The sequence below is a fragment of the Equus quagga genome, chromosome 13 (assembly GCF_021613505.1).
Source record: "Equus quagga isolate Etosha38 chromosome 13, UCLA_HA_Equagga_1.0, whole genome shotgun sequence".
Classification (NCBI taxonomy): Eukaryota; Metazoa; Chordata; class Mammalia; order Perissodactyla; family Equidae; genus Equus; species Equus quagga.
In genome coordinates, this window is record NC_060279.1 from 25101971 (window position 1) to 25122163 (window position 20193).

Consider the following 20193-nt stretch of genomic DNA (forward strand, 5'->3'; position numbering starts at 1 on the left):
AGGCTGAGAGAAGGTGATGGGATTGGAGGTGCACACAGACGGCTCCTCGGACTCCAGTTAGTTCTCAATCCGAATGTAGGTATGCAAATGGGTCACTGACGACTTTCTGAGTCACTGCATTTACCGCCCCTCGCGCTGACCTTAGAGCTTTTCCTTACTGTTTAATCCCCATTTTGAGTTGTGTTTTCCATTACTCATCGTTAAGATCACCCCAGTTGATACAGTCTCTTAACTTGGATGCAATACAACTGGGATTCAATTTAGCACAAGCCATCATTTAATCCTATTGCGTTTTGTCTAACTACATTGTTAAAACCTCAGAATATTAGTTACCCTAACTATAAAAAAGATCTGTTTGGAAAGAGACCGTCATTAAAACAGCCCGACATTTTTTCAATCCTAAAAGGAATCTTCCTTAAAAACATTCTGATGAAGGCTGTGTGATACCAAGGACAATCAAGATTTTTTAAATCTATTAGAAATCCACACAGATCAGGAGACAGGTTTGTACTCCTGCCCTCAGCAAGGAGCAGCTTAATCTGGCCGAGAGACCACACGTTGCCCATTGGAGCTACAGGCTGGAGGTCACACCACGGGGCTGAATTCAGCTACCACAGGAGTTCTTGAAAGGAGCACCAACAAAGAAATGAGATTTACTTCACAAAGGGGCCTGTCCTCTGCTGCTTTGGCCAGATGAAAAAAGACAATGGTTTCTCCACAGACAAGTCCTAGACTGCAGGCTGTGCCCTGCTGAGGAAATGACTTCGACCTCACCTACTTGCAGATATAAAGAAATGGGTAGACAAGAAGAAGGGACCAACAGAGGGACATACACACACACATACCACTTATTCTACCTACCAGATTCTTAATGAGGTAAGCCCTTCACCTTCATGGTTTCAATGAATCCTCAAAATAACCCTGCAAAGTCTGCTCCTGTTACAGATGAAGCTGCAGAGTTTTAGCCAGCTGCCAAAGGTTGCCCACCAGTGGTTGGTGGCACTCAGATTCAAACCTGCGTCCGTCTGACTTTAAAGCTCATCTTGATTTTCTGTTGTTTATATTGTATACAAGAACAACAAGGAAAACTGCAGAACTCAGTCTTGGAGCATTGCCGCTTAGCAGGGACTCAAAGGCTGCCCCTAGCATCTCTTGCCCTTTCCTGTCCAGGGCAGTGCTGGCCACCCCAGAAAGATGCAGACCCAGCTAAGCTTTGTAGGATTCCGTTATGAAATGGGATTGCCACCATCTTTGGTTCCCAGACTACAAAGCCCAGCCTTCACCTCTGTCAGCCACCTCACACATGCATCACCTTGGCCACAAGGGGAATGGGATTGAAAAAAAGAGGGTTTGCTCAAGGCAACTGCACCCTTCTGCCCCCAGTGCAGCCTCACTCTGAAGCTACGTCTTGAAGCTTGTTGTACTGACAGTCATTTCCACAATTACCTAAGGTCCAAGAGGAGACAGCGCCCAGGAGGGGGGTGCTGCTGTAGATGGCGTGCATGTACATGAGGTGGACCATCAGCTCCGCCAACCACCAAGAGCAGAGGAGGCGGCCCAGCCCCAGCACGAGGACGGGAAGGTTGGCCTTCAACGAGCAGTGCTCTTGCTGCTGCATCTAAAGTGGAAACAAAGAAGTCATTAGACTGTGCCTTGATGTCTAGAATCGTTCAAACAGTCCCCTAGACAATGTTTTTAATAAACTTCCAATCGATATTATGGCTGAATCTACTAAAAGCAGGTTGGTTTAGTTTGCCTTGGGAACACTCAATGTTCTTGGGTGAAAAAGTCATGTCCAAGCTTGAAAACTCTGTCCCAGAGTAAGAATAGGATGGAGTCAACAAGCTAGCTTAGTGCCAAGGACCGAGATGGGTTCTGCACCCCTCGGGACGCTGGGGTCACTTTGGGCTCAGATGTCACCCTGCCTGTCTTCATCCATCACCCACTCACATCTCAGGCTGGTATAAGTAGAGCCAAGTCAGGAAGGGGCACAGGACCAGTAAGAGAAAGGGAGAATGAGAGACAGAGCCTGAGAACAAGGGAAAAACTCTGTGTGAGTGTGTCAACTTACCTTAAATTGTTTCTGAAACAAGGCAGAGTAAACAGAAACAGGGACAGCATACAGGACAAGTCTCTTGCTTAGCAAGCGGCACAGTGTAATAGTTAAGAACACGGACTTTAGAGTCAGACAGAATTGGGATCAGATTCTAGCAGAAACCACACATCTGTGTGATCCAGAGCAAGTTCCTTAACCTCTCTGAGACTTGGTTTCCTCACACGTAAAGTGAAAAAGATTGTTGTGATAATATATATAATAAAGTATATGACGTACCAGGTACAGCCCTGGCATATAAAAAGCACTGGATACCTGGTAGTCAATATCTGATAATTACATGCCTCCTATTGCATCTTCACATTCTTTCCGCGTGACATCCCAGGCTACCAGCTACAGGGCAGAATTAGGAGACGGTTCAGAGCCAAACACCAAAGGTGAGCGAGGGATGTTTGGATGATTCATAGATATAGACAAACTACTCAGAGTATACTCAATACGCGTGGACAAAACAGACCAAAAACATACAAAGTTCCACCCACAGTAGGCTGGTTCTGTAGTCTTCCCTCATTGCCTGTTGTTCAGGGATGCACAACAGTTTAGAACCCATAGATTCTGAAATGCATGAGCATGCTATAAAATTTGAAGTGAATTCAATTTCAGCCTTACACCACTAGACGAACACAGAAAAACAAGAGGGAGTGGGTAAGTTTTCTGGATCTTGCACAGACAAGATTTTATTAGGCTGCCTTGCAATGCAGAGGTGAAGCTAATGCATAAATGATGAGGCTGAATCTGCAAACGTGAGCTGGCAGAGGAAATGGACTTGATTTAGCATTTGACAATTAGGGCTCATATATTACATAAACCAGAATGGCCCACTCTTAGGGGGAGAGTGATCCTGAGGAATTTATCTTCCACTTTCCTCTGTCATCAAGGCACAGCGGGTCCCGCTGCAGCCAGGAGTAACAGGCACTGCCCTTAAAGGAGAAGGGAGATCTGTATGCCAGGGGATTTATTTTTACTCCATTTTCGACTGTGCATAGTACCACTTTCTCAAACTGTCCTCTTACAGCAAGAAGCCAGGCTAAGAAATTCTGGCTGTTTCAGCGGCATTACAATAATCTGCACAAATGGCTTTCCCCTTTTGCCATCTGCTTGATTAGCTATGGCAAGGAAAGCTCGCTGGTTTAATTTTTTTAATGTTAATAGATCAAACTAACAGGAACTTCCTTTTTCCTTTAGTTTTCTGCCATTCACCTCAGGAAGATAATTTGCCCAGCCACAGCAGCCTCCATTGTCATGAAGCAACAGTAACTGCTTTGAAGGACTCATCAAGTCAGTTTGGACAGAAGTGCTGGCTGGGAAGGGTTATCAGGAAGGAAGACTGGGAATATGAGCATTCACAGACTTGTATGGATCACAGCTGACTGCCATCATAGCTGCACTAGATAACCCAATGCAGACCCCTTTCTGAGCACAAACTGAGCGCAGTTTTCATTTGAATCTTTACCTCAAGCACGCACGCTCTGCAAGACCCTACAGAGTCTTCAGCAGTGGAGCTACAAGCCAAAATCCTCAGTGCAGAGACACCTACCTGCCCAATCATTCGTGTCTGTGTTGTTTAAATGAGAAGAAAAAGGAAATAACCCAAATGTCCACCAGTAGGGGATTAGTGAAACACATGAGTGCACCTCAGTATTACGTAGCCATGAAAATTGTTTTTGATCAATGTCCATAAATAATGAAAGGCTGGAAAGATACACACCAAATTGGCGACAGTGAGTGTAATCTTTGGATGGTTGTTTTTAACAATTGGTTATTTTCTAATCAGGGGAAAAAGTAATGCAACTTTACAATATTGTGAAGACTTTGGTCCTCTCTGCAAGTGAGGCAAGGCCTTCTATTTCTTCACTCCTTCTAAACACATGCCTAGCTTCAGGATCTCCCCGGGAAGCCCAGCAACCTCTATGGCAAGTGTTCTTCTCTCCCTCTCATGTGAGCCCTGTTCTTTATTTCTCCTTACATTCCCACCACACTCATATGTTGATTTTCTTAGCTATGTACTGAGTTCCTCTTTGCTAATTCTCAACCCTTTTCCAGCTCTCTAAAGCAAATTCAGTTTGACCTAATGACGATCAGCAAATGAGGAAATGATTATGAACACAGTGTCCATCAGTCTGTGGAGGCTGGAAGAGTTCACACCAAAGCAATCAAGGAGTCTAAGACATGAAGAGGCACCAAAACCATTCCAGACCAATGAACAGGCCTTTCTTGGTGCCAGACTCTCAGAGGGAAGCAAGTCCCCTGACTGAATGTGTGAAATGGACTCCAAAGCAGCATTGACAGAAGACAATCTTCCCACAAGTGAATGCCTCCAGTTTCTACATAAGCAACTCTGCACGTGGTCTGTAGGCCCCTAAGTAGAAGCCTACCCCAAGCTCAAGTCCCCCGAAGACCAGACCTGCCCCTGAGGCCTCAGAGCATCACTGGGTGTGCAGCCCCATGGGAGGGAGCAGAGAAGCAGCTGGATGGGAGGGGAGCCCCTCCAGGCAATCAGGAAAATACATCTACCCAATCACCTATGAGCTCCAGGCAATCACATTTCAAGGTCAGTTCAGAGGTCCTCCCTTCCTTCCCCAAACAATGTGCAGTCTAAAACAACACAAATATCTGTGATTAAGAAGAAACAGGGGGTGCCATTTTGTGGCTGACTGGCTTCCCAGTAATGACCCACCTACTCTCCTCGGGGCAAAACTTCCCTACCAGGTTGAGTAAGGCATAATTATGCGCCACCCCTGGACCAGAAGGGCTGCACTTTTCTCTGCAATGCTCCCTTTTTGATGCTGGCTGCCTCCTTATTCAGAGTAACAGAAATGTCTATTCCTTAACAGTACAAGTAAACACAGCATAAGGAAACCAATCCAATTTTTCATTCTATTTGCTTTTACTTTAAAAAACGGTTATTCATCTTTCTTTAGAGTTGAGTCATTATTACAGTCCATTTATACCTTCAATTTGGTTGACTCTCTTTTATTTAAAAAATTCAGCATTTGTCCCTTGTCGATCCAGCAGGAAGAAAAGACAAGCTGTACACTGCTCACCTAATGAGCAAGGATGCTCTCTCATCCACATGCAAAGCATTTCATTTGAGATCTTCCAAACCTAGGGGAGTGCCAACCTGAAGACCATTGGAAACCGCCATCAATGGGAATTTTTAGTTAAGGCTCCACTAAAAAATACGCATTAACTCATCTGCAAAGTGCATTTTAAAACATTATATTTTAAAACCTCATTTCATGCAAATTGCATAAAAAGGAATAGCGAAGGCTTTCAAAGATACTCTGATGATTAACGATGACAGTTCTCAAAGATGAAAGGTTCTTTTCCTTCACACACTAATAATACCTATGTTTGAGAGCACCAAATAAAAGCCTTCCCCGGAGCCAACTGTTCAACTCTGCCATCTCTGCTCCAACCTCCGTGCGCAGGTCAAGGGCATAGTAGCCGGAGTCCTACTCCTTTGTGGTGGGGGAGCTTCGCTCCAGCCTGTGGTCACAGACCACACCCCTCCTGCCAAAGATCATTCCCTAATCAGACCCTCACTGCCCCCTCCCCAGGCATCCAGACCAAGGCCGGTGGTAGACAGCGGACTCTGCCAGAACAGCCACTGGGACCTGCAGTTGATGCTGCTGCCACAGGACTGGGACCTGGTCTGGCCAGCTTGAGCCTCCAGACCCGCATGTCCACCAGACCACACCGCATCTTCTCTCTACCTCCCGTGGGGTTCACCAAGTCAGTGCGACAAGGCTCAAGTCTTTATTCCTTCCACCCCAATCTGTATCTTATTAGCCTCTCTTTGCCTCCATATTACCATCTGTAAAGTGGTGGTAACCACAGTTTCTCTCTCCAAGGTTGTTGTGAGGATGAAATGAGTTAGAACACATAAAGCCTAGTTCAGAGTAAGTGCTCAGTCAGTATTATTTGTTACGATTAGTATAATTCTAGGTGCCTTCTAGAACCAGAGCCTAGCTCAAACCCTGAACGGTTGATCTGGGACACTGCCTGCCTGCCCAGCTCTTGCCAGCCCCAGCCACTCAGGGGCTGGGCCCACCCCTGGACCTGCAGCAACTGCTTGGGTCTCTCTTCCAAAGAGATGAAACCAGCACACCAGTCTCTTCTGAGGCCAAGGATGGCCACTGCCCAGAATCCCCTGCTCAGAATCCCCTGCTCCTCTGCCCACCTACCAGACTGGACACCCAGGGTCTCAGCTCTGGCCTAAACTTATATTAGTTCACATCCTCTGGAGCTTTCTTGGTGAAATCTGAAACAGCCTGGCATAAACAGAGAGCAAGGAGAGACCGAAGAAAGAGCCAGACCACTCCAGATTGGTACGTAGCAGTTTTAATAAGCAAGGGAAACTACATACGAGGCTTGTCTTAGCAGCTACAAGATGAGTAGATCTCTGCACCCACCTGCCAGAATCTTAAAAGTTTATATAGAGGCCTTAACTGGGTTTGGTCACTTATTCAGTCCAGATGGTCTCAACGACACCTTACTCTCTCAAGGCTGCATCCTTGAAACAGCTGTAGTGTGGGAATGCTGGACGTGGGCAACACGTACTCTCCAAGGTCAGGTGGCGGGGGGAGTTCAGAGCCTCCAATTGCCCAGGTCCAGCTCATGGGTCAACTGGTGGTCATATTCTCTCAACAACCTTCTCCAACTTACCCCAGAATTGCCACACGCTTTTTGGCTAACAATAACAACAGTAATAGTAATAGTTAACACTTCATGGTGTTTATGTGTCAAGCCACATTACCTACGTAAAATCATTTAATCTGTTTAACAATCCTCTGAGGAGGGTACTATGATTCACTGGCAAGGAAACTGAGTCACAAATAAGATAAGTAACTCACTAAGTGCTCTCAAGCCAAAGCACAGCAGGAATTCAAACTCTTTTAACGACAGGGTTGGCCTCCAGAGTCCTTGCTCATCACCACCATGCAAGTTCGCTATTCGAGCACTGGCGCTTCCCCTCGGGATAGGGGCACAGCCCTCAGGAAGGAAAAGCCCCCTGGTCCTACCACACTCAGGCTCCCCGCCCTCCCACGCTAGCCCTCCCTGCACAATTCAACCTGTTCAGAGGAAGACATGGTGGGCCCAGGCTCCAACCTGAGCAAATAAACACTATGTCCTGCCTTTCCCTAGAACTCCCCGCCCAGTCCCCCTGCCTCGCCCCGGCTCAAGATCTGAGTTCCACAGAAACATGGGAGAAAAATAAACGGGGTCTAGATTTCCAAAACTCCAAATGCCATCAGAGATGGCCGTCAAGTTAAGGCACTGAGGCCTTTTAACAGGTAAACTTTTACCTGTTCATGACTGATGTGTGCAAATTTCCATGCCTTATATTACAGAGAACATCTCTTCTGTCTACACGTCCCTCACCTTGTGTGTGTAAATTTACATGCTAAAAAAATTAGATGAAAGATACATTTTCCCAGGCGCGTGCCTAATACTGTCATCTTATCAATCAGTTTGCCCTCTTAGGTTGGTTTCCACGACGAGGCTCTGCTGCCCCCTGGTGGCACAGCCCCATTCTCCTGCTCTGCGTAGTTTGAGCATTGACTTGAGAATCTAAGAACCAGGAATTTCAATAATACCATTTCATATAACATTTATTCATTCACTCAAGCACTTGTTCAGAGAAAATCTTGCTTACAAGCTCTTCTAGTTAGCTTTCTTCCTCCCTCTCCCATCCTTGCCTTTCTTGGCCTCTCTGAAAGAATCTTTTCACTACTCGATTAGCTTTCTGATTTCACTGCTCCCCATTCAGAGCCATTTTTCTCATGGGGATATGGGCCCCATAGGCACCATCAGCAACTGCAGAAATCTCCTGGCTGTTTTTATCTGCCCTGTAGCTTACGAAACATTTTGCCCTTTCTAGACTGACTTTTCTATGAATCTTCCCATAGCATAGAGAAAGGTTTCAATTTGCCTTTCTGAGTTGCCTGCTTTCAGCGATTGCTATCATTGTGAAAGGGGTGAAAAACAGAAGGCTAAGATGTAGTTGCAACCCAGAGTCTCCATACCTGAGCCCCTATAGGAATAAATCAGCCCTTTTCTTCCCGAGACTGGAGCTTAAGAGAATGAGACCCCTTGGCTGAGAATTCAGGTGAACAATAATCTCAAAGCTTGCCTCTCTGTAACAGACACAGGACCCTGTCCTGGGCCCCTAACGTTCCCGATAGAGCCCACTGGGCACAGTTTAAAAGGAGGAGACGTGAGAAATAAAAAGAATGATGACTTGCATGATAACAAAGTGCAGATGCCATAGCACAAAGCTCCCGAAGGATAAGAGGCAGTTATGAAAATAGCTTGTTTCCTCTTAATGGATTTAGTCTATGTTTCTCTGAGAATTACTATCTGTCTTCAAGAGAGGTGACGGTGGCTGTGTGTGGATGTTTAGTCCAAATGTTATTAGCTGGAATGTTGAAAGAATTGAAAACTCACAATGGTAAGGAGATTGTAAAAGAGACAAAACTTGGAGGGCCTGAACCCACCCTACACTGTGCCTACCCCACCCGATGCCCCCCATCCCACCCCCAACCCCTACTCTTCTGAGGAACTTAGGATAGTGGCTCTCAGCCTCCAGCATTCATCACCATCACCCAGATGGCCTGTTAAACACTATTCCTGGGCCCCACACCCCAAGTGTCTGATCCAGTAGGTCCTAGGCAGAGCCTGAGAATGTGCATTTCTGACTCTTTCCTTGGTGACGCCCATGCTGCTAGTGCAGGGACCACACTTTGAGAATGACTGAGTTAGATCAGCTGCCAATACTAACTACCTCTGTCTTTCACACAATAATTTTAAACGTAATTGTCAAACATAGATGTTTAAATAACTTCGTGACAAAAGAATGATTCTATGTAACCCAAACTAAGGTATGAGAAACCATATGCCAAATATCTATCTGCCCAGCATATCAATTTCATTTAAATATTTGTGAAGGGAAAAAAATTAAATAATTTAACTGGCAATTTTAAAACATTATTGCTATAATGCAGAAATATACCTTTGAGTACAATGCATGACTTGGTCGAATTTTGAAGACAGAATAAGGGATTTCTAAGAACTCCCCTATTTTTCCAGGCGGTACCTTTCACGTTGCCTCCTGGAAACGGGCTGTAGGCCCTGCACTTTGATCCACGCTTCCACACCTCTGTGTGTGTGTATACGCGTGTGCACTTGCACGTGTGTGTGCTGTGTGTTCTTTGTGTACGTACGTGTGCACACTGTTTGTGCATTCCTGTTATTATTCTCACCTCCATCAGGATTGTTTTGTTTGGAGGAGTATTGAATGACCCTTGAGAAACACCGTTTTAGGTATTATCAATTACTAATACCTTAGGTGAATTAATTTCATAAATATGTTCCATGAGGCTAACTGTGCAACTAGAAGAATAAAACTCTAAATAGGAGGAAAAGTAAGGTGGGAATGATGATGGTAGCTTGACATGAGCTTCAGAAAAGGCTGCTGTCCAGAGAAGGCAGGCAGGGTCCTGGGCAGAAACAGGCACCCAGACCCGAAAACAGACTACTGCCTTCAAACTCTCTCCCACTCCACTCGGTTTTCTCATCTAGGTCGCCCTGAACAATTAGCAGGCTACAGCAGAGTCACTTCATAAGCATTTCGTGAAAAAAAAAGAGAACATACAACTTGCCAACCAACAGCTTAGACAGTTTCTCTTTCTACTTTCCAAGTAATACCATGAGAATCCAATTTTTCCTTTCCCTGGGACTGCCCAGCAGTGGATACCCAATCCGAGGTTCCTCACTGTGCCCAGCTACTAATCCTGGTAGCCACGGTCCACCGAGAATCAGGGCGGGGGCTCCTGGAGCTAAGATGCACAAGTTCCAGGTCAACCTATATTTTGAAGTTTATTTCCCCGAAGCATTTGACTTACGTAAAAAAATTATCAAGACAATAATATGCATTTTAAATTTATGCGCACCCTTGAATGAAAAGACTCAGGACTCACATGGGTGACCACGGCAACAAGGACAGAGGCTTAATCTACAGAATACCAGTTTAATCCCCAATGGCCTCTACCTGTCTGATGAACTCCGGGAAGCTGAGGATGGGCCCGTTGTGGAAGACGGGGTAATAGAAGACATAGGCCACCATCCAGGGAAAGGAGTAGGAGGTGTGCTCAGCGGGCAGCTGCCGCCAGCAGAACTCGAGGCTGAAGCTGGTGTAGCACAGGCAGCGAACGGTCAGCGTGAACTGCAGCAAGTAGTACTCGTTTTCTGTCTGGTACCACCCTCTCTGCAAAGTCACAAGGAGAGAACGACCCGTGAGTGGCAAGGAGGGACACCATCCAGTCTCCTGGGAAGGTAGAGCAGCTGTACCATAGAGGGAGCCAAGAACCACTGGACAGGTAAATCTCATTGGTAATCAAAACAAGCAGTTAATGAGCAGAGGGGAAAAGACTGTCTCTGATACCAACCATCAACTTAGCACTAGCCCTGATGCAACATAATGAAGGTTTTCCTGGATACGCATCTGTCAGATACAGCAGTGGATAACAAGAAGATTAGCTACTTTCAGGGGATACTTTGACAGCTCCTTCAACAATTCCCAAGACAAACAGAGGCTTATAAACATCACATGGGATTTCTGTCGTCAACACATTTTTTCCTTTGCTCCTCTGGTATGAATTTGACTCCACCTGTAGTTGGGTACTATTTGCCAAATAAGCTTTAGTGACACATAGTTAAAAGAAACACTCCCTGCCCTCCATGTGGATAAATTCTCATACAAGATATAGGTTTGTAAAAATGTAATTACAATGCTGCATGAAATAAGAAATAAGCATGTACAAAAAGATGTTTGGAACAAAAGACTAGAAGCAAATATGGTAAAATCTTAGCCATATGGAGGGAGTAAAATTACAGATCATTTTATAATCTTTATATTTTTCTATATTTTCCATAGTTTCTATAATCCATATGTATTGCTTTTTTAACAAGAAAAACAATTTATGGAATATAGTCAAGATATAGAATTGGGACAAAGGAAGGAGAAGTTAACTTGATCCATGAGAGTCTTTTAAGGCGTTACACAGAGAAACTAAGCACGGAAGAGTTTCCACTCCTTGTCTAGGACTTCAGAACCATCAAGAAAGATCAAGAGAAATTCATGTGCAAAAACATGAAAACCCAAATCAACTAGTTTCTGCTCATTTACTCCCCTCCAGCAATATTTTTCAAACCTCCAGTCTGCATAATAAATGGAATATTTATTCACCACCAACATCTATAACTGAGGCTAACTGTCCCCAAACAAATGATAAATATAAATGGAGTCTGCTTGGCACATTTGCCAGGTCCCCAAAAACTTACCTGTGAATTCGTTTTTATTTTTATTACAAATCTATGTTTAAGAACAATTATTTCAATGATCACCTAGTTAATCATTCTGGGAAGTTACGTATCTTTTGTTAAGACAGAGCTGCGACCTTATTTACTCTCATCAGACCAGATTTTGATAGATCTGCTTAAAGTATTAGCCACAGTCCATTGGTGAGTGAAGAAGAACTCAGGTAGGCTAACAACAGAAAAAATACTTGAATTTTCAAAATACTACAATTTTTACAAAATCGCTTAACATATATTATCTTGTCAGCCCCTCAGAACAACCCCATGAGGAAGGCAGAGAAGCTATTACTTCCATTTTCCAAATGATGAAATTGAGGCTCAGAGGTGAAATGACTGCCTCTGGTTTCAAGAGTTGGAAACACAACGAAAAGACTTAGAAACAGGTTTCCGCTGGCTCATCTTTCCCGTCATCCTCTTTCCCATCACTGTGCCAATGCAGGGCACACCAGATCCAAGTGCCGTCCCTTGAATCAATGAATGAGTGAATGAATCAATCAACAAATGGACAAAAATGACAGCATCACAGGAGTTCCACTTCCACTATGATTGAATAAAGGATGGCAAAAACTTCCCAAGATTTTCTGTGCAAGGAATGTTTGTGGGATAAAGATAAGAAATAAAACAGGGCTCCAGAGATACAGATCAGTTGGCATCACATACCATTCAGAGATTGCTGGCTCTTACAAACTGGGAGACAGGAGCAGCAGCACCTAAGTGACAAGCATCACAGGGAGCTCTGTGAGACAGGCACACGCCTATCCCTTCCTCTAACCCCTTACAATCCCCACAGACACAGTCACTCTGTCAGCAGCATCTGCCTGGATGGAGCCCTGAGCTCGGGGGCATGGAAACACTGTCCTTACCCTCTAGTCTGCGAGACCAGATGCACGGATTTCTAAATCATGCCAAGTACACAGCCATGTCACATTATATCAACAGGAAAAATGCTCAGCTAGCACGGAGCCCAGCACCAATGAAGTGGTCAATAACTATTCACTGATTTCATTTGAGAACTCGCAAAAAAGGAAGCCAATGAAACTGGGAGTCAGAGAGGGCTTTTATATAGAGATAGGAACGGCTTTAGAGACCGCGGTCTAAGTGGACTTTGAAGGAGACAAGAGAATCGGGTGGTAGGGCTGAGGGGGAGGTTGGTTTGTATAAAAATGTTGAATTGGAAAGGTAAGTAGATTAGCCTGACTCAAACAACAACTCCGATCCGACTCAGGCAGTGTCTGAGAAGCAGCTATGGGAGAAGGGGATGAAGATGGACAGCAGCAGTGGTCCTGCCCTGGGCACATGGCCCCTGATGTTTTCAGAGCTGTGCGTCTCTTGGGCTGGCTGTTTCCAAGTTGACTGACCAGGAGGCTGAAGGGCTCTAACACCAGGAGCCCAGGACCACAGACCCTGAAGCTGGGCCCTGAACTCGCATTCCTCTTGCTGTGCATTTCCCCCTCAGAGGAAAGCTCCCACGTCTGAATGGTTGAGAGCTCCACGCAGACTAACACTCCCCTTTCCTGCAGTGACAGGTCTGGTGGCTTCCCTGTCGCCTGTCTTTGATGACAAGCCTGACTCTCCAACCTAAAAATGTAAAGGGTACATTCAACAGGTCAGGAAGAGAGGAAAGCTACACAGACAGCCCGAGTGGTCCCACCCAGACTCAAGCTTGGCTTGCACAAGCAGGGCTAAGTCATCCAAGTTACCCAAGTCAGAACCAGGTGGCTGGGAGCTGTCCAGGGGATGCTGGGAATGGCCCAGGAGATGATCCGAGAACACACAACAGGAACCAGAAAACTCGGTGCAGGAAGGGTTCATGGATGGGTCCATCAGCTCAGCCACGCACATCAAACACCTAAATTCAGGACATCCTAAACTCTCTGTCATCCAGCATCCCCTGGGCCAAATCTGGTGTCTGCTCACAAAATACAAATGCTCTATTATTGTGACTAAGAAAAAAATAAAGCTAAGAAGGTAAACGCCTGTATAAGAAAAATTCACTAATGCAAACATGTGTCATACAGAAGTGGGGTTTGGGCCCAACATCCTCCTCCATTAGCACAAACAATTGTAGCTGTGTCTGTCAGGATGCCTTTGGGTTTGCAAAAACGAAGCCTTGGTCAAAAGGGACACAACACATTCTTTTAAGCTTCTAAATTCATAGAGCTTCCGGTGGGGTACATGAATAAAGACTAAATACATCTGTTTCATCAACTAAGAAGTAAAATGCTTGCCTTACTGTGATGAGAAAATAGCTACTTTGAGTTGCTGCCCAGGCATCTTACAGTATGACAACCCTGCTCACACCCAGCGTCTGGACAGTTAGATAAGAACCTGAGCTTAGGATTCCCGCCCCAAGTTCCTGCCTCGCTCTTCCCAGGGCACCTTTTAAAATAACCACTTAGAGTCAAGCCTGCAAAGAGCTAATGGCCTCCATCCCAACCAACTTATAAGGAATAGGTGCCTGCTACACGCTCTCTCTCTCCAGCTTGCTGGTGACTGGACCGAGGACTGCCCTTCCCCTGGCTTATCATGTGTGCCCACCCCCCCCATTTCTGGAATCTGTGAGTAATAAATCTCGTGACTTTACTCTCTTTGTGTGAATGTATTGAAACTGCGCCTTCAATCAAAACGACCCCAGGGTTTTCACTTCCCCAAGGTGGGGGAAGCTCAGATGCTGAGGGAGCTACCTGCTGACACCATGGGGGTGGCTTGTGCCTCCTCATTCAGCAGGTTATAACCTGCATATCCTTGATTCAATAATCAGCTACAGGCCCCCCAACATGATTACCTGTCCCAGGAGCTATCACGATAAGGAAGTGAGAGTTCCCTATAAATGGTAGAGTACTCTACAGACGACTTTTATTAAACGCATAGGGGACTCTTGCCTTCTTTTCCCTTTGTTTTCAACCCTCTGTTCCTATGACATCTGGTACCATCCATGTCTACCCAAACTAGGAAAAAAGGTACAGGGTCAACCCTGGGCAACTTCAGAGGGCTAAGACATAGTAAGACACAAAAGACAAGACGGCAGAAAGCAACACCCAAGTTCACATGCATCAACCCCATATGACCACTAGGAGGAGCCCCACCATGGTTCTTCAATTGACTCTTGTCTGAAAAACCAAGGCATCTACCAGGATGGGGGCACCTTCCCAGTGGTAAGACAGAGACACTTACCTTAACTTCCTCCATGTCTTGCAGCCTCAGTGTGGAGAGCAGGAGGAGAGAACAGAGCCACGATAGGAGCAGTGACCGGAACTGGGCTACACAGAAGGAGATGATGGTGTGGAGAAAAACCATGGCCACACCTGGGGCCCCCAGCACACACCAGCAGGCCCACATTCCATAGGCTGTGAGGATCCAGGGTCTGTGCTGCAGACAGGGAGGGACCCAGTGAGAGAGACACAGAGGGAGGCGGGGGGCAGGGGAGGAAAAGAGAGAAGGGTGAGCTCATGGGCATTGCTACTGAAGGTTCTACATATAAGAGGATAATGCATAGTGACCCATTAACCAAGCTGTTCTCACTGCCCTGGGGTTTAATGCAATACAGACAAACAGGATTCAGAGGAACCTTTCACATTAACCCCAGAGCAAGGATTGACTATCCCCAGGCCCCCAGAACTCCACCAGATCCACTCAGAAGCAAGGAGCCACTTTCCTGCCTTCAGCCAAAGCCACTCAGACCACCAGATCCCAGAACAACAAGATATTTAGACGACTTTTCAACAGACACTATGGAAGCCAGAAGACAGCCGGAAACACTTGCCACCCTGGAACACCACCCATTGCATACGTTATCCTGCAAAAGTGGAAGTGAAAGAAAGTATCGATAAACATTTCTACAGTCTTATTGAGAAAACTGGGCCATCCAAACCACAAAAGGCTTTCTAAAGTCTAAACTAGAGATTTAAGATTAAATATCTAGTTACATTTTTATTTTATTAGCATATTATTTACAGACAAATTTATGTCACAGAAAAAGTATATCTTACCTGCTTTATGTGATATTGAGGCCTTTGCATAATCAAGTGGATTGATACATTTATTCCCATTTTAGGAGAATCAGAGAATATTTTTCTATTTAATTATCAAGATTTATAGTTATCGACATTGAATAACCACAAGATAAATTAACGTGTCTTTGCTTCTGTGATATACTCTTGGTCATATCTGGCTGGTAAATCCTTACTTAAAAACCACAATAATGTTTCAACGTTGTTTGAGAGACATATAATGATTTAATTACTCAAGCTTTGAAGTCCAACTGCCTAAATAAGTCCTGATGTCCCCATTAACTAGCTGTGGGACCCTAGGCAAGTTATGTAATCTCTCTGTGCCTCGGTTTTTTTCGTACATAAAATTGAGATGATGACAGTATCTACTTCGTGAGGCTGTTGTGAGGATTCAGTAGTTAATGTGAGTACAATACTTACAACAGTGTCTGTGCACATAGTTAAGACTCCACAAACACTAACTGTTATTCCTATAGGGAAATATGATGAGTCTTTGGGGGATGCGTGTTAAAAAGACGGTTTCCAGGAAGACACCAAGTTGAAAAGTGGGGACTGCCTGTGAAAACAGAGAGACTTCTTTCCAGGAAAGACAGACGTGGAGTGTAACCTGTAACTGCCACCCTCACATGCTAACGCTTCTGAAATATCGCCGAAGTACAATTCTTTCCCAAACCTATCCTCCAGCCCGAGAGAGAACATTTTAAATGTGAGGCTAGGTCAGCCACTTTTAAGTTCCAAGAAAATCAGAGAAATCTGCAGCTCATTTTTACTATTTTTCCATTCTACTACCCACAGAAAACAGCCACAGAAATTTGCTTCCAACTTTCCCCACGCTCACCTCTGGGCAGAGCCCAGTTAGAAGGAACAAGGTTGCCAAAGACCATCTTAAGAATCAGTTTTAACAAATGTAAAAAAAAAAAGAATGTTCTTTTTCTACACGACCTACAGCACTTACCACTTAGAATTCGTCTCCATGCATGTGTGGTTACATACATGTACACACACGGCTACAATTTATTAAGTGCTATTTGATCCATTTGGAAAAAGCCTGCTTGCTGGGATTCATTTGGGAAATTAACCACAGACTTAAGCTGCTTCGACTTGGAAAAAGCTGAGTGAACCTTCAGGAAATACTTAACAGTGCTGTGCAAACCCCATCTGCTTGAGAGATTGATGAATTGAACCGTGCTCACAAAAGCCACCTTGGAGGCAGATGAGTTTGTCCCATATTCGCATCCCCCACCATCTTCCCCCTGCCACACAGCACAGACAGACAACACTTAATACCGAACGCTCTTAGACATCACATCTAAGAAAGCTCACGGTAACCTCACGTCCTCTACTGACCCACGTAGCACCCACTCATTCTCCCCAATGGATAAAGGCAACTCTATACAAACATTCACAGCGGACAGGTGATAAAAACGAAAAGATGAGAATAACGAAAAAAGAATCACCTATTTAAAAAATCATTGTATAAATTTGAACCCCACTAAGATACTGATTTTCATACTTTGTCTATAAAAATGCAATTGAAATTCCATCCCCCAAGTGCCACTAAAATCCTGATATAGCATGATTAGCCTTCCAAGCCTTGTTTTCTGACTGGCATGAGGGCTGGACAGTCCCCATGGCCAATGCAGCCCTTAGGGCACATTTCCTCCAACCACTGTCCCTCCCACACATGTGCCAAGAACTGGAAGAAGCAGTACAGAGAGTAGGCTAGGAATGGAAGAGCGGCATTGCCTAGCAGTGCATGCAGCATCAGGGATGGGCGGATGGGTGGGTGGATAGATGGGTACGTGGGTAGATAGATATGCTTCCCCGAGTCTTGGGATTTAACCTGGTAGTTATGACTAAGAAATTAGCACCAAAATTTGGGGCTTTTTAGTCCACTAATGTGAAAACCTGCTGTTTTCCAAAGTCTCTTGTTTTACCATTTAAGCCCTTATAAACAAAGGCTTCTTTGCCAATGCAGATGGAATAGAAGGGAATCATTTCACATCTCACCATCTTCTGCCTGTTTTCCACTCACAGGGGTCTCTTACAACTGTGCTTGTGTTGGGAGAAATCTCAAATAGTTCACAACTGATAGGACATAGGCACCAACCTATAAAAGCGGACATAGAACCAGCTGCCCATCACCCCAGGGAAGTCTTCAGGAAGACTAACCAATTGAGCTGGCACTTTTCCAGGCTGAAACTAGCACCCCTGAGAACATCTGCCCTCTTTTCTTTTGCAAATCTATATTCTTCGAATCTTCTTCATAGGGAGTCAGGACCCAGCCACAGGAAGAGCTGGCTGACAATGCCCCTGTTCACACCATCTCTACTTCTCTTCTACTTTGCTTGTTCTGTGCTGTGGGCACCGAGTGATAATAGGATGTGCCTGAGTGGTTTCCCTCATTAGCTTACCTCTGTAGGGAAGAGCAAAAGTGCAAAGCCTTGGTGAGGATTCCTGTTGGCAACAGTACCAGACTTTGCTGTGTATTAATTCTTTTTGTACATCTGCCCAGAAACCACTCAGTGGGGGGATTGTTTGGGAAATAAATAAAAGGAGTCAATCAATAATCCACATGCACAGCATAATTTATTACATACTACATAATCAATTGCGGCTGCTACTTAAAAATATATATATACATCTCCTCAAACAGGGAAAAAACAAAACCATCCCAGAGTTCAAACAATTCATTCTAGCCTGCTTTTCCTGGGAGCAGAGGCCAGTGGGTGCATACAAAGCAAATGTCATCCCTCCTTAGATATGCATTGATGGAGGCGAAAGAGTCTGGTGCCAGGAACACTATTAGTGCCTGAGATTCCTATTAGGTATGTGGTTTCGATAATATGCTGGAAGGGAGCGCCTGTTCACCACAGCCTTCCAGAGGTTAGTTTACTCATCTCAGTCAGTGCCACAGGACCATGCTTTTCAGCCCAGTGGCCAATGAACTCAGCTGGTCAGGCCTGGTGCTAATGATGTGGGTTCTCCCAGCCAGAGGTACAGTGGAAACTCTGCTCTGTGGTTAGCAACAGCACCCACCCCCTGCCCCCACACCAGGCCCCAGCCTTCTCAAAAAGCTCATGCAGGGGTATTTTTAGTTCTGAGGGCAGGGAACACAATGTCTCAGGTGGAGGTGAGGCCACAGGAGTGTTCAAGAAAGGAGGCAACTGTCTGACCCACCCAACACGCAATCCAATCATAACAAACCCCCAGCCAGAGCTCAGAGCTTCTCTCCCAGGGCACTAGCCCCTGACGCATTCTCGCCAAAACCCAAGAAGAGAGGCCTACCCAGAGAAAAGGCATTTAACCTCAGCCAAGGAGCTCGATGGAAAGTTTTAATACTTGTCATGGCAAAAAGAAAAAAGAAAGAGAAAGAAAATCATGCTTTTGAAAATAACCTGCCTTTCTCTGGGAGGAGGTGGGGCTAGCAAAGGAAAAGATGAGATTAGATGGTAGACGGAGATGTGAAGTATCCTTCAGGGTGAAAGGGTTGTAGCAGCAAGAATTGCTAATGCCTGTCCCTGCACAGCATTGTCCATAGCTCACGATGCTTAAGAGAATGGGGAAATAAAAGACAAATGCAGCCCAAATCTTCCACCCCCAATAAGTACCAAAACATCCTCCCGAATTAACGCCATCTGGAACACATAGTCCAGGTGGTGAAAGCACGGAGCGCACAGGGCCAAAGTTGTGGTTCATACTTATATAAGGGCCAAGCAGACTCAGACAAAGAAAGCACTGTGCCCCAGCCACAACCAGAACCCTGCCCACCAGCTGTCGCACAAGTCAAACCTACGGTCACAAAGGGGATGAGAGAGACACACAGAGAGATGACTCAGGGTGAACGCTGCCTCATTCCAAGAAAAACGCAAAGAACACCTCCTACTGACTTTGGATAAGATGTGCCCTGCAGATATAAAGACAGGTTCAACTGTCCACCCATGCTGATAACGAGATGCAGGAAGCTGAAATAAGCCAACAACTCCACTTCCTCCAATCACAGCTCAAAAGTCACCTCCTTGGGGGCCTTCCCTGACACCCCAAGGCAGATGTGGCCCACTCTTTATCCCAAGCACCCAACCCACCACCTCATCAGGTCCAGGATCCAGATGGGTATTTGGTTTCCTCTGTAACATCTCATTCAACTCCCCGGTGAAAGGGGCTCTCTCTCTCCCAATTCTTTCCCCTAAGACCCAGCACAAGCTTGAAATACAGCCAGAGAAAGACATTCAGGAGAGGAAGGTGGGTATGGCTGAACAGACAGCCTCTGCCCTTGGAGGTTTTGGGATCTCAAGACAGTTGCCTCTTTTCTTGAACACTATGGAGGGGACTCTTCCTAGGAGCACACGCAGACCACAGACGCAACCCACTGCAAATGCCACCAGACTACAGCAGCAGCCACCACTGACTTGGCCTGCATCACACACAAGCATGAACCTGAAAAACATCAGGCCCTCCCCACTACCCCAGGAAGTGAGCGGTACCCTCCCTACCGCACAAATGATGAAAAAGGCTCAAAGATATTAAGTAACTCGCTTAACACCGCACAGCTTGAAAGTGGTAAATCTGGGATCCACCCAAGTGCTCTAAACGACTCTGAACACCATCTCCTAAGATGGAAAGAGCCTTAACTCAAAGTTATAAGCAAATTAAACGGAGGAACATCTATATCCTCACCTAGATAGATTT

At 45.4% G+C, this 20193-nt stretch overlaps 1 protein-coding gene across 3 annotated transcripts in view; it reads right to left on the bottom strand.

Moving 5' to 3' along the window:
• Window positions 1-20193, bottom strand: part of HHAT (hedgehog acyltransferase) — a 309905-nt gene that overhangs the window by 228255 nt on the left and 61457 nt on the right. For 2 of the 3 annotated variants that reach the window (XM_046684436.1, XM_046684435.1), the window contains exons 5-7: window positions 14669-14863; window positions 10167-10382; window positions 1447-1618 (exon numbers count right to left, since the gene is read on the bottom strand). In XM_046684436.1, the coding sequence (XP_046540392.1) occupies window positions 1447-1618; window positions 10167-10382; window positions 14669-14863 (583 nt within the window). The remainder of the gene's footprint in view (window positions 1-1446; window positions 1619-10166; window positions 10383-14668; window positions 14864-20193) is intronic. The other variant, XM_046684437.1, reaches the window with a different exon arrangement.